We start from the raw sequence: 14206 nt of genomic DNA, 5'->3' as shown, positions 1-14206 counted from the left end.
GAACACGATGTTGAAAAAATAGAAGCCCCTCCTGGGTCGAATGAGCCTGTTGAGAATGTTAATTTGATAGGAATTGAAAGTGAAGATGATGAAGCTGATGATAGAATGATGGATGATACTGAAGTGAGTGAGAACGTAGGAGAAGGAGAAACAAAGGTTAATACTGAACGCCTCACAGTAGGGATTCAAAACGTTGAAGAGCCAGTTAGTGTGAGCCCTCCTCATACTGGATCAGTTGTTATTGGTACTGCTGAAGATGAAGATGCTGATGAAGATCCTACGGCTGATCTTCCTCCTAGGAAACCAAGTAGAAGAGATCCTAGGATTAGCAGTGAGGAAAATACCGAGACAAGAACAACAACAGAATCAACCTTGCCCGTTATTTCTGCACGACCTCCAATTCATTACACACCATCACCACTGAGCCCCGCAATTATTGATTTTATTCAAAATGAAAGAGCTGCGATGTTCATGCCAGCTCCTAAGCCTGGTGAGGGTTCGAGCAGCGGCCCATCAGATGCAGATGTAGTTAGAGCTGTTGAGCTATTGCAAGCTGCTGCTAGGGAAGTTGAAGCGGCAACTATGTCCAGTCAAGAGGGAACCCATGAAGCTGCAGACAATTCAGATAACGATGACTTGTTTGAAGAAAATGAAACCACCATTCTGATGCGCAAAATTACTATTCTTGAAGAAGATAAGATCTTTAAAGATGCTCAGATTGCCAGTTTAATGGAAGAGCTTGTGGTAAAGAATCATAAAATTCATGAGCTTGAAATGAATCTGGGAGCTCTTACAGCAATAGTGATGGATATGAAGCAGAAGCTTAAAGGAAAAGTTCCGAAGGAGTTTGCTGATCCTCCTAAGGAAACTACTGCTAAGGAGAGAGCCAAAGAACAGAAAGAACACGATAAGGCTATGGATTGTTACATTTCCAATCCTCCTCGTACAGCAAATCAGAAACCGAAGAAAAAGATGGTGGTTATGAGGAATTTGGGTGCTGAGAGGGATCTGCAATTTGGTGATAAACCAGATAGGTACGTGATTACAACTGAAAAGGATAAGCATAGAAACAGGTCTGGTATTCATAGCTGGGCTTACAATGAGGAGAAACGAATGTTTATAGTGTAGAGGAGGAATGGAGATGTAGAATATTATGATCACTCCGAAGCATTTGAATCTTGGACAACGGTAGATCTGAGAGAGTTGAGCAATGCACGCTTTCATAATCAAACTAAAAATCCAAACTGCAAAATTGGATGGAATTTCTTCAACAAGCTGCAGCAACAGGCTAAAGTTAATTTTAAAGATATGAAGTTAGCTCAATCTATTGTTGAGGAAGATGAAGAGGTAATGGATCCTGCTACAGACAAGCCTTACAAGACTGTGAAGTGGCCTACTACAAAGCAGACGAAGACTGTGCCATTGCTTAAAGAGCTTCCTGATAATAGTATGAAAGAATTGAAGTTTTGGATGTATGACCCTGTTACAGGTCAGGCTGTAATTGTTTACGATAATACTGAGTACAGGTTTTTGGATACAAGAGATTTGATGTGCTTTGGTGAAAACGGCATAAATCTCTTGGCGAAGACTCAGATCCAAAACGATCCTCAATATGAAGTCATTGCAAAAAGTTGGATGGGTGCTGTAGCTTAGATTATGGGGTTCAAGTTGTGGTCAGGGCAACGTACGAGAGTCAAGACTCAGCTTTTTGGTCCATATGTTGGAAGAAGGTTGCCTGATTAGCCTGAATTGCAGAGGAAGCAGAAGAAGCAAACAAAGAAGCGCAAGTAAAGACGAAGCTGCTAAGACAACATAAACCTAGGGGGATATTGTAAGGGCATAAACTGGTTTAGGTTTGCGTTTGTCTTGGAGTACTTGTTTTGTTTGGGTTCGATTAGACTAGTGGGCTTGGTGGGCAGATTAGTGGTCAAACGGGTATGAGCTTGGCCCAATGTACTAGGGCATCCTATGTAGCTATAAATAGGATGTTCCTCATAAGGTTTAGGTTGTTGATTCTTAACATAACTTTGGTGTTTTTGTGCGACTTGAGTACCAGACGGTCCTATTGTGATCGTGTGTTCTTGTTCTTTGAATCAATACAATTTGCTTTCAATCTTCTACATCATTCTCGTATTTCCGCTACTTGTTTGGTGTCGTGATAAACGATTGTTAAGTGTTTCTGGACTTACACTCTGGGTCTGGATGTGCCTGGGGATCAGGCTCAGCCTCCGCCTCCGCCGGATTCGCCTCCAGCTGATCACGTCGTTGACGATGAGATCCCACCATTGCCGCCGCCTTCACCTCCGCACCCGCCACAGTACCCACAACACGTCATTGCAGACCTGCCTCCTTCTACGCAGGCGGTGGCTCGAAACTTCGACCAAGGCCTCCGACGTGCTAACCCCCGACAGACGTGGATCATACAGACGCTCATGCAAATCGTGGGTCATTTGGGATTGTCGCCCCAACCACTGCCACCGTCCCTACCGCCAGAGGATCAGTAGCTTTAGTCTTTATTTTTTATTAGACATTCAGTTGTACTTTTGTACTAGACATTCAATTGTACTTATGTTTTGTATATACAAACTGATTTTATATATATTTATGCGGTACATCTTTTATTTACACGATGTTTGTTTCGATTGTTTGCGTTTATTTCATACATCTCTTTCGCAACTTATTGTACGTTGTTTTAATTAAACATGTTCGTGTAATATAACAAAATAAATTCGGTTAACATTTATAAAAACAATGGCGTAATGAAACGTTTCTTATAAACGACTGTTATAAATTAACTATAACCGGTACACTCACGTTAAACGACCGTTATAAATCAACTTTAAATTATATATGTTTTATAAAAATAAAACAAAAATCTATAACTTTTCAACAAAAAAAAAAAAAAACACAACCAAATACAACCAAAGAACAAACCAACAACCCATTTTTTCCACCAAAACCTCACTTTTTTCCTTAAAAAATAAACAGTCAGATCGAAACACCCCGCTTTGGTACCAGGTCAACAGACAAGGACTGACAGACTCAGTCCTTGTCTGTTGACTTTACCCCAAAGCGCCCTGCTTTGAACAAATTAAACAATGTGTTTCAGTGTGTGTAAATAGATAAGGGTCGTTTGTGAATAGCTTCAGCATAATCAAATATGGTGTGTTAGGTATAAAGTGTGCTAGCTAAAAATAATCTGCATAGTCCGATATAAAACATTAAACAAAGACGTAGTGGCGGTAGGTAATTAAGTCCACAAAGGTATAAACCAATTGGAAATATTGTAATGACTATAAAACAGTTGAAGCAAATAAAATACAGCAACAATCCAAAGACTAGGTGATAGTGTCAAATAGAATAAATCACAAGTTGTGTGCATATGAATTAGCCGCCTGTAGCCGCCATGCAGCCATAAATACTTGTATTTTGCAGCCACTGAGTTAGGTGCGCAAGATTGAAATCTAAGACTAGTGGGTATGGGAGGATAGTCTTTTTGAAGACTATCCGTCATGTAGGCGCCACGTAATTACGAGAGGAGGATAGTCTCTTTGGAGACTACCCAAGGGGGTGGGGACTAGCCAAGACTACCCCACCATTAATAATATATATATATAAAGTATGAGAGAGAAGTCAATGGGGGCCACTAACTTTGCCCCGTCGTCACCGTCGGAAATCCGACGTCTTTACCGCGACGGGCCCCTAGGGGGCGGTGTTGGACGGTCCTAATGGGTGGGGACATACCCATTGGTCTAAGAAACTATTATAACTAGTTTTTTTATATAGTCCGTTGCGGCGAAAACGAGCAAATGATAATGTAAAACAAACGTGATTTGAAAATAAAGCATGTTGTTAAGAAAGTCAAACCATTAGAACGATTTAGTTTATAATCGTACCGTTTTATGATACCAAATAAATACTTTATTTTGAGTATAACCTCATTTTAACAAAACTTATAACGGAATGTTAGGGAAATAAATCAAGCACAACTACGTACTTAAGTTTTTAGAAAAGTTATAAACGTAACTTATTAAAGAAGTATTAATTAATCGATGAATTAATATATGTTAAAAAAGAAAAAAAACAATTATTAAAAAAAAGGTAAAGGAAATAGATGTTTAAAAAAAAAGAAAAATATGTTATTAAAAGTGAATATAATAATAAATTATTATAATATATTAAATAACAAGATAATAAAATAATAAAATAATAAAAAATTATCTATTAGAGTAAATTACGTTTTTGGCCCCTGTGGTTATATCACTTTTACTATATTGGCCCAAAATAAGAATTTTTAACAGATTTGCCCCTGTGGTCCCTATAACTAACCGTTTTGGCCCCTAAATCTAACCAAACCCTAACTCTGGTTAATTATTAGGCACATGATGGGTAAATTGGTAGATTTCTCTCCCATCATCATCTAATCCAGATTTTTCAAGAACATCATCATCTTCAACCCAGATTTTTCAAGAACATCATCATCTTCAACCATCATCCTCCCCAGATCTTATTTAAATCTAACCCAGATCTCATCATCTTCAACCATCATCATCATCCCCATATCTTCAATTAAATCTAACCCAGATCTTTAACGAACATCATCATCTTTAACCATCATCATCCCCACAGATCAAAAGCCTATTAGGCAACAAGCACAAGCAATCGGAAGTAGTACAGTCAACAAGCACAAGCATCAGAAGCAGTACAGTCAACAAGCACGAGCATCGATAGCAGTACAGTCAACAAGCACAAGCAATCGGAGCATATTAGGCAACTAAACCAAATCATAAATGACTGAGTTGTGATTTCTAATCGAGCATATTAGGCAACTAAACCAAATCAGTCGATTCACTCATATAACAGAAGAAACAGTGGCTAAATCGGCACAAACTTACTTTATTTGCTCGTTATGGCAGCTTCAGACTCATGAAAATAGCGTTGACAAAGCAAGCGACTTCTAAGGCGAAATCGACACAATAAACTCCTCCTTCTTCACTTCTTCAAGCGGCTTAAACAACACTCCACTGCTCATCCCCAGATTCTCCCCACCAACACTTGATCCACAACGCACAACCCCTGATCTCACAAATCCGATCGATTTTCCTAGATTCTTCAGCAAAAATGGCGATGATGATGAGAATGGCGTTTGAAGAGACATTTTGGAGGAACAAACAAAACATCAGTGTGTTTGTCTGTGTGTTTTGATCTGATGAGGAGGAAGATTTAAATGGGGGAGCCAAGGGTTCATGAGACCACAAATCGGATAGGGTTTTTCACTTTTTTGTTAATCGCTAGAAATTGCAAGTTCGCGGAAGTTGTTAATCGCTAGAAATTGATTGCTTGTTCGTCCGTTGCTTTGAATTTTGGGGAAGATGATGAGTGGGATTGAAGAGGGTTCTGGGGAAGATGATGAGAGAGAAGGGGTTAAAAAGAAATCAGGATGAAATTACCATTATACCCCTCATGTGACCAATAAATTAACCTGAGTTAGGGTTTGGTTAGATTTAGGGGCCAAAACGGTTAGTTATAGGGACCATGGAGGCAAATCTGTTAAAAAATCTTATTTTGGGCCAATATAGTAAAACTGATATAACCACATGGGCCAAAAATGTAATTTACCCTATCTATTATTATAAAAATAAATTAATTAATATTTGTCTGCCATAACATTTTTTCAAAACTTTGATCATTTGGTTTATTTAAATTGGGGTTTGAACAGTTAGTTTATTTAACTCTTACACCAACCCGACCACTTAACGCTATGATGTTTCAATCTATTTTTAGACTAGTTTTATAGTTTTAATCTTATAACTAAGTAACTAAAGTATACATAAGTTGTTGCGGAGTGTTTTCACTAAAAAGTAGGTTTTATGGGGGTTTTTTGAAAAGAAAAAAAAAACAATAACCGATAGACCGAGGGCGGAGCTTTTATGGGGTATAGGGGTGAACCCGCCCTCGCCAATGTTTCCGGTTATTGGTGTAATTTTTCCGATTTTTTGTCCAAAAGTTTTAAAATTATATAGGTCCGTCCCGCCAATTATTTTGCCTAAAAATTCTCTGTCCCTATCAAGTTTATTATCCAAAAAAAATACTCATACTTTCGTATTTAGTTAAAAAAAAACTTAAAGAATGGGTCTATTTTTATTTTATCGGTCTATTTTTGTGAGTTAAGACACCGTAATGTGTGTGCAAGATTTATTATTTTTACGTTTACTTTTTGTTCGACTTAACAGTCCCGTCGCAAAGCGTTGGTGCTTATACTAGTTTATAATTAAAACTGATAAAACAACACATATATAAATGGTAAATGGCAAAGCAATATATCTTATGCTATAACGGTAAAAGATCACAACTTAATGATACAATATCCAAATTTGAATTGAAAAAACATAATACTGAAAACAAAACAATACTGAACAAAAAAAAAAAAAAAAAACAAAACAAAATTTGAACTATATGTAAGTCAATATATATTAGAACAACATAGTTTAAACTAAACAACACATTTTGGAGTTGAATCCAGAGAAAAACATATTTTAAACATTGTTGGCAAAATAACATGCGACCGATTTCAAAACAAGTTTTGAACATAGAAGATTTAGCCACCAACAAAGCACTTGCTGAAAGTTGGTAATTATACAAAGGTGCAACTGGCCAACTTGTAGTTTTTATTTAGTTTATTACTCATATAAATCAATTGCACCCTCCTGAAAACTTAATTAAACTTGTTCTTCTGATATAATGAAGTCTACTTACATAAGGCTTTCCCTTTTAATCATCATTGTGCATCTCACAGCTTTATCAAAATCAAAGTCAATAATCAGAAATCTCCCTGGCTTTCATGGTGATCTACCATTTAGTTTTGAAACCGGGTATGCATGTGTCTTCAACTTCATGTATTTTCGTCTTAATTAGAAAACTTATATAATTATTTTTGCAAACGTTGAAAGATATGTCGAAGTGGGAGACGACAATGAAATTCAGTTTTTCTACTACTTCGTTGAGTCTCAGAGAGACCCGTCACACGATCCTCTTCTTCTTTATTTAACCGGTGGTCCTGGCACTCCAGCACTGTACCCGTTCATGTATCAAATAGGTAAATTCATTAGTCATAAATACTTTAGCATACACGCTAAAATTTTAGATTAAGTATATCGAAATTTATCGTACACATATCAAATTTATCCTTCACGTAAATTAAGCTTGTTTTAAAGAGTATAATTTGAAAATGGGGTATAAGTTTTGGCCTATGTGGATTAGACCGTTTAAGTCTTTCTGTTTAAAAAAGAAATCTTTTAACATATCAGACCCCGAGATTGCATTTTATAACGGTTTTGCCCCCTGAAACTAAATTTGTTATTTTTTTGCAGTTAAGTGTAAGGGTAATTAGGTAATTATATAACTTAGGGGCTGTTTTTTATAATTACAAAGTTATTTTAATATTTAAGAGATTATTAATGCAATTACTAAAGTTTTTTTTATTATTTATTTTCACGATTATTATTTAACAAAATATGTTTTATATATACAAATAAATATTCATTCTCATTAAGCGTTTGTTTTTTATAAATATCGTTTTTAAAATCATTTGTTTTTTAACTTTTTTTTTAAATCGTCTATCGTTTTTAAAAATTATTCATTTTTAAACCAGTTGTTTATTAAAATCGCTCTTTTTAAAGTTGTCTTTTAAAGTTTTTTAAACGATTCATTTATACTCTTTTTAAAATTATTTTTTAACAATTTTAAACAATTCGTTTTTTTAAGTCCTTAATTTTTAAAAGTGTTTCTTTTTAAACCGTTCCTTTTAGAACTGTTTTTGCAATCGTTAATTTTTGAAACTTTATATTCAGTTTACTTATAGCCGTTAGAGAAAAAGAAATTCAGAAAATGAATGATTTCAAAAATCGAATGAATTTAAAAATGATCAATTTTAAACGAACAAGTGGTTTAAAAACAAAGATTTAAAAAGGACGTTTATAAAAAAAAAATAAAACCTTAAAAAATAAGTTAACAAGTGTAAGGTGCTAAAAATGTACGAATTTAATAAACGAAAGGTTAATAAACAAGCGGTTCAATGAAATGGAATATTTGAAAAAGAAATAAACTATTCTAAAAAAGTTTGAAAATTGAACGATCTTTTGTAAACTTTTTATTAGAATGTTTCTTTTTTTCAAATCTTGCATTTCTTTTGTTTTTTATACACGTCGTTTTGTAAAATTTAAAAAAGAACGACTTAAAAATGTGAGTTGTTTAAAAAGATTTAAAAAATAAATGATTTTAAAAAGAATGGTATAAAATAAAATGTTTATAAAAACCTTAAAATACAAACGACTTTAAAAAGAACGATTTTGAAAAACAAATGGTAACATGGTTGAGACCTTCTGGTTTTTCCTCTAAAACCCTGCTGGTTCGAGTCCTATCCAATGTATTTTGGGTGGGGGCACTCAACTGGCTAGGAGGTTTTTATGAGGTTTCCTTTGGGTGAATGTTGTGTCACTCTCTATGCGAGTGTGGACTCGCAACTATAAAAACAAATATACGGGGTGAACCCGCCATGACCCAACCGATATGAGTTGATCTCTAAAGTGGCTTATAATAACCTGAACTGTCTAAGTGTTACAAAACTCGACCCGTTCCACCTGTTTTTTAACACATACTTATAATTAATTAACCTTTCTTCTGCAGGTCCACTAACTATCAACGTTGAGCGTTCATCGCCGAATAACATTACACTGGAGTTGAATCCCAATTCATTGACAAAGGTTCATTTTCTTATTACTAACTCTACATTTTGTGAAACAGTTATATTAAGGATTTTATATAATGCTTTTCATAATGAATATTTCAAGTTATCATAAGACTCAATTATTTTTGTGTGACAATATATACATATATTCGATATTATATTAAGGATTTTATTGATGTTTATTACATTTATGTAGGCTGCCAATGTACTATTCCTAGATCTACCGACCGGTGTAGGGTTTTCATATGCTACAACATCGGAAGCATCACGGAGTAGTGATTCCATCTTAGCTTTACATACATATAAGTTTCTTAAAAAGGTGAAACACCTCAAGTTCTACATATTTTCAGGTCATATCTTTATATATCCATGCTTAAATACTATGTGATGCTTACAGTGGCTTTCGGAGCATGTGAAGTTTCGCAATAACCCTTTGTACATATCTGGGATTTCATACATGGGCATTCTGGTACCGGTTGTTACCCTAGAGGCGTATAAAGGTAAGACCTTTGTTGCATTTCTTAGGGGTGGTAAATTTTGACACAATACGAATTAAACGGGTTTTTGGTTCAGCTAACACAACCTGTTTATGTATCTATCGAAACAACTGAAACACAACTCGTTCAATAAATTTGTTTAACCGATCATGACCCGTTAAATATATGGGTTAACATGCTAACCTGTTTAAGAATGATAATAAAATTCATATTTAGATTTTAGAGACAAAAATAGTTCAAATTTGAAGTCAAATATTTTGATTTTTAATTTCCTTTATATTATTCATTTATAGAAGTGAAATATAATTTTCCTTCATCAACTCCTCATTTTTAACATTTTTTTTCATTACTTCTAACTACCCTTCTCTATCAAGTTCTCTGATTTGTGAATTACACCCATTAAAAAGTTTTTTAGAGCATTCTATTGAATATATATTTCTCTAATTTTGCAGATGAACAAGGAAATCAACCACATTTGAATATCAAAGTAATTTCATAAATTGACACAAAGATTTTTAATTAAACAAACATAACACCTAATTAACTATATGTATATGTATTTTCAACACTTGTTAAATAGGGATGTCTAATAATAAGCCCTCTCACCGATAAGTTCAGCGATTTCAATTCGAGATTAGAGTTTGCTCACCGGCTTGCACTAATATCAGATGATATTTACAAGGTAACGAAAGATATTTATGTCAACTTCATGATACATTTACTTACTTCATATTTCTAGTTTACATAAAATGTGTAAACAACCTGGTCTTTTGTAATATAGTCAACAAAAGAATCTTGCAATGGCAATTATGTAGATAGGGATCTGAACAACATATTGTGTTCGAGTAATCTTCAAAGAATGGATGAAGTAAGTGATCGCGGATTATATATTTTGATACGATATATGGAAACTTTATGTTTGATGATAACTCTAAATCAATTTCAATCTCTATTATACAGTGCACGAGTGGAATTAACCCATCAAATATATTGGAGCCGCTATGCGAAGATTTAGATACGGATCCAACTTGTGTAATTTTTCTCTCTGAAATTTATAGACAAACCGCATATACTTTTAAGAGTAGATTACAGATTCTGTTCTCTAGATTTACATATACACACATATAAACCACAGTGCAATTTTCGTTCTTTTTTTTTTTTTTTTGAATGGCAAATTTCTTTTATATACACACACACACACTTGAACCCAAGACGTCTGTCTCCCAAGGTGTTTAAAGACTTTGTCTTTACCAATAGACACAAAATTTTGATTTGGACGTTAAAGGCAATCATGTGCACAACACATGGCGAAAATTTAGTATGTTACACTTTTGGTTAAAAAGGAAAGAAAAACTAAGAAGAAAATTTTAATTACCCTAACATCCAAACCATCATCTTCATACTCTTCGTTTTGGTAAAAAGAAAAACTACAAGCTGATATAAACCTAAAAGACGAAAACTGTAATCTACTCTTTTAAAGAAAATACTTATGCAACACAAAAATTTATGACTAAGAAAAATGAGAGTATTTGAATTCATTTATGTTATATTTTCAGTCCATTGATAAGGTATATTTAGAGGTTTGGGCAAACGATAAAGAGGTGCAAAAGGCTCTCCATGTTCGTGAGGTATGTTACTTGCATTAACTTTAATTGCAGTTCTTTTCAATGACATTAAATGTTTTTTTTACATGCAGGGAACAGTTAACACGTGGCAGCAAAACAATGCTATGCTCCATTACGATTTAAAGAAAAATGATACAATATATTACTCATACGACATCTTCAGTAGTGTCGTGTACCATAAACAGCTTGTGGACAGAAACTGCCAAGTTTTAATCATCAAGTATGGAAAATATCCTCACGAATAATGGATTATAATAATCTCAACTATTAGCCGTTGGCCGACAACGGTCCCAACTTAAAAAATAACTAGTGGTGGTCACACCTTTTCACATATTGTAAACCAATAGACATTTACTAACATAACCTTAATTTCTTTTTGTCCCTTTATCATTTTCGGTTTAATAAAAGTCCATTGGTTTAAAAAAAAAAGGTCAACTCAATTCCAGATTATTGTTCAGGTTTTTATATCTTTATAAATCATATTCATGTCAATTTCAAAAGAGTACATAATTGTATAACATAAAAGTTCTTACATATATACAAATATTGTATTTAAGATCTACAGTTTTGATCATTGTGATAACTTATTTGTATTTACAGCGGTGATCATGATATGAATTTTCCATATGTTGGCACCATGGAATGGATATCATCTCTCAATCTTCCAATCGAAAGCCCATGGGCGCCATGGTTTGTTAGAAACCAAGTTGCTGGGTGAGCTTATTTCTAGTTCTTCTAAATTTAATTAGGGTTCTTTGTTAGATCTTTTAGAACCTATCTTATAAGTCCACATAATATAATGAAGATTAAACTGCCAGTTTGGTCCCTGAGGTCTGGTTACTTTTGCCACTTTAGTCCAAAACTCAAACCTTTTGCATCTGGGTCCCTGTGGTTTCAGTTTTGTTGCCATTTTGGTCCAAAAATGAAATCGGGTCATACTTGTCTTATAAAATCCTGCAATTTTGTCATTTTCCTCAAGGGCAAATCAGATCATATTTGTCTTATAAAATATGGTATTTATTTATAAAAAAGAAATGATCATTTTGCCCCTGCGGAAAATGACAAAATAACAGGATTTTATAAGACAAATATGACCTGATTTCATTTTTGGACCAAAATGGCAATAAAACTGAAACCACAGGGACCCAGATGCAAAAAGTTTGAGTTTTGGACTAAAGTGGCAAAATTGACCAAACCACAGGGACCAAAATGACAGTTTACTCTATAATGAAAATCCTTAGTAATCATTTTTTTTTTTTTTTTTTTTTTGTGTAGATATCGGACGATATATACAAAGAATGGATACTCTTTAATGCATGCAACTGTTAAGGTATAAGAGACAATACACACTCTATTGATGAATGTTTGATAATTCGACTAACAGTTATGTTCGGTACAAACTTTTAAAAGCTCTTGATCTATCTAATTACATAAAGAAGCGAAAAGAAGGGACTTGATTAAACAACTCTTTGAATCGATTACATCGTTGGATTATATTTAACATATTAAGTATTTTTTTCTCAACCGCTTAGCTATCAAAGATAAAGAATGGTTCTTGAACTTGTTACTGGTTTTGATTTTAATGCACAGGATATATGGTTAAAAACTTATCAAACAAATGAAATTTGAACAATAAATGTATCATTTGTGTTATGTAGGGTGCGGGCCATTCAGTGGCATTATACAAGCCAGAAGAAGCTTTTGTTATTGTGGATTCATGGCTTGCTTCACATACCTATTCAAGTGACTACTAAGCGTGGAGAATATATATATATAGCTAATTCATTGGTGTAAAAAAGCTTCTTTATTTTTTTTATGTGGAAATAAAAGATGTACAACAACGGAGTAGGGAAACTTAGGTCGATTTTGCAGATGTTACTATTGATCCTTCACATTTTGATGCAAGCTAGTTTGTTGGAAGTATGACTTTGCAAATAAAATGGTCGTAATGTTGGCCATGTAATATGTAATACAATATATTTTATAGTTTTTTTTTTTGTATTTTCTATGATAAAACTGTATCTATATTGAACTATATGATATATGATTTGTTTGTATCTACAGCATTGCCCGGTATCACCGTTTTGTAGGTCAAATTCTCTAAAAACCGTGTGTTTATAGTACTTATTGGTAAAGTTACCTTCCAATTACTGACAGATCCTCGATCTTGCGATGGACGGTCTACATTGTCGTTTTTCTTTACAACTAATCTATATGTGATCAGTCACAAATTATGAAGATAAGTTAACTTGATTAAATTTTCCAAGGGCTTTTTAATCGTTGTTGTCAGACAACAAATATGGTGACTCCTACCCATCGGTGATCCACGAGAACGCCCAATATGTCTCTAGTTTTCGTAGTTTACTTTATTAGTATCCATGTGATGGTGGTGTTTATCGATATCTCCTCCTGTTTGTTGTAATCAGTGGTTTCAGAAGTAAAATGTGTCGAACGTGATGTTGAATACTTCATTTGTGCTACCGTGTTTGCAACTATTTTGTTGGTATTGTTGTTCTTGGAACTAAAAGTGACCATATGATTTCCCACGTCATGTAGTCATGGCTCCTTCATCAGTTATACTAGCAACCTCATTTGTGATGGTTCCACAAGTGTACTAATGTTGTGTGAAATGAATATGCAATTAGAAGCAATGAAGATGCTCATGGAAAAAGGGAGATGATTGTTTGATTAAAAAAACGATCAAATGTGGTATAAAAGCATATGTATTGTTTTTACAAGATTTGTAAATGTAACAAATTACAACATTATTTATTTTTTAATGAACTCTAGAAATGTAATATACAACAATACTTGTATTTTGGATTATGTAATTGTATATAATTTGTGTAACTTTTTTACTGCATGAGTATAGTGTGAAAAAAGTGGAGTAACCTAATACAACTCAATAACCATAATAAGGTCCAGAATTGGGCTTAGAGAATTTCTGATCGAAAACACTACATTCCTCTGATCAAATCTATTCCTTGAAGACTATCAATCATCACTTATTATGGTCGGTGGATAGATGTAGCTCTTTAACTAATCATTTATTGTCACACCCAGATTTTCCGATGGCCCGGACTTAGGGTATATGCGTGACAATTGATATCAGTATTCACATAGCACAACGGAAGTTGGGGTTTTAAATTAAATAATTACAAAGTACAAATAGTGTCCGAAAGTTCGAAAATAATTATACAGACGGAATTGTACTAAAAAGATCCACAGGCGGATCGAAAATAACAAAAGAGACTTTAGACACAAAGTCTTTCTAAAGTTGCAAATTCCATAACGTCTAGACCAAGAAGCTCCAGCCTATTCCGTATTTGTTATTTAAC

At 34.0% G+C, this 14206-nt stretch overlaps 1 protein-coding gene across 1 annotated transcript; it reads left to right on the top strand.

Moving 5' to 3' along the window:
• The first annotated feature begins 6739 nt into the window (after window positions 1-6739).
• Window positions 6740-12857, top strand: LOC110890881 (serine carboxypeptidase-like 13). Its single transcript, XM_022138529.2, has 14 exons — window positions 6740-6872; window positions 6951-7096; window positions 8686-8762; window positions 8943-9065; window positions 9144-9246; window positions 9696-9730; window positions 9824-9925; window positions 10025-10111; window positions 10204-10275; window positions 10800-10871; window positions 10940-11088; window positions 11469-11582; window positions 12144-12198; window positions 12527-12857. The coding sequence occupies exons 1-14, from the start codon at window positions 6742-6744 to the stop codon at window positions 12620-12622; spliced, it is 1362 nt and encodes a 453-aa protein (XP_021994221.1). The 5' UTR covers window positions 6740-6741; the 3' UTR covers window positions 12623-12857.
• Window positions 12858-14206: the final 1349 nt, after the last annotated feature.

This window comes from Helianthus annuus, chromosome 2 (assembly GCF_002127325.2).
Source record: "Helianthus annuus cultivar XRQ/B chromosome 2, HanXRQr2.0-SUNRISE, whole genome shotgun sequence".
In the NCBI taxonomy this organism is placed as follows: domain Eukaryota; kingdom Viridiplantae; phylum Streptophyta; class Magnoliopsida; order Asterales; family Asteraceae; genus Helianthus; species Helianthus annuus.
This window is presented reverse-complemented; position numbering and strand designations above follow the sequence as displayed.

Bases quoted from the DNA above. Each gene is read 5' to 3' on its own strand.
- LOC110890881 (XM_022138529.2), top strand. From the start codon at position 6,742: ATGAAGTCTACTTACATAAGGCTTTCCCTTTTAATCATCATTGTGCAT. The intron at 6,873-6,950 runs GTATGCATGTGT...AAACGTTGAAAG, and splicing joins CCATTTAGTTTTGAAACCGG to ATATGTCGAAGTGGGAGACG. The intron at 10,872-10,939 runs GTATGTTACTTG...TTTTACATGCAG, and splicing joins AGGCTCTCCATGTTCGTGAG to GGAACAGTTAACACGTGGCA.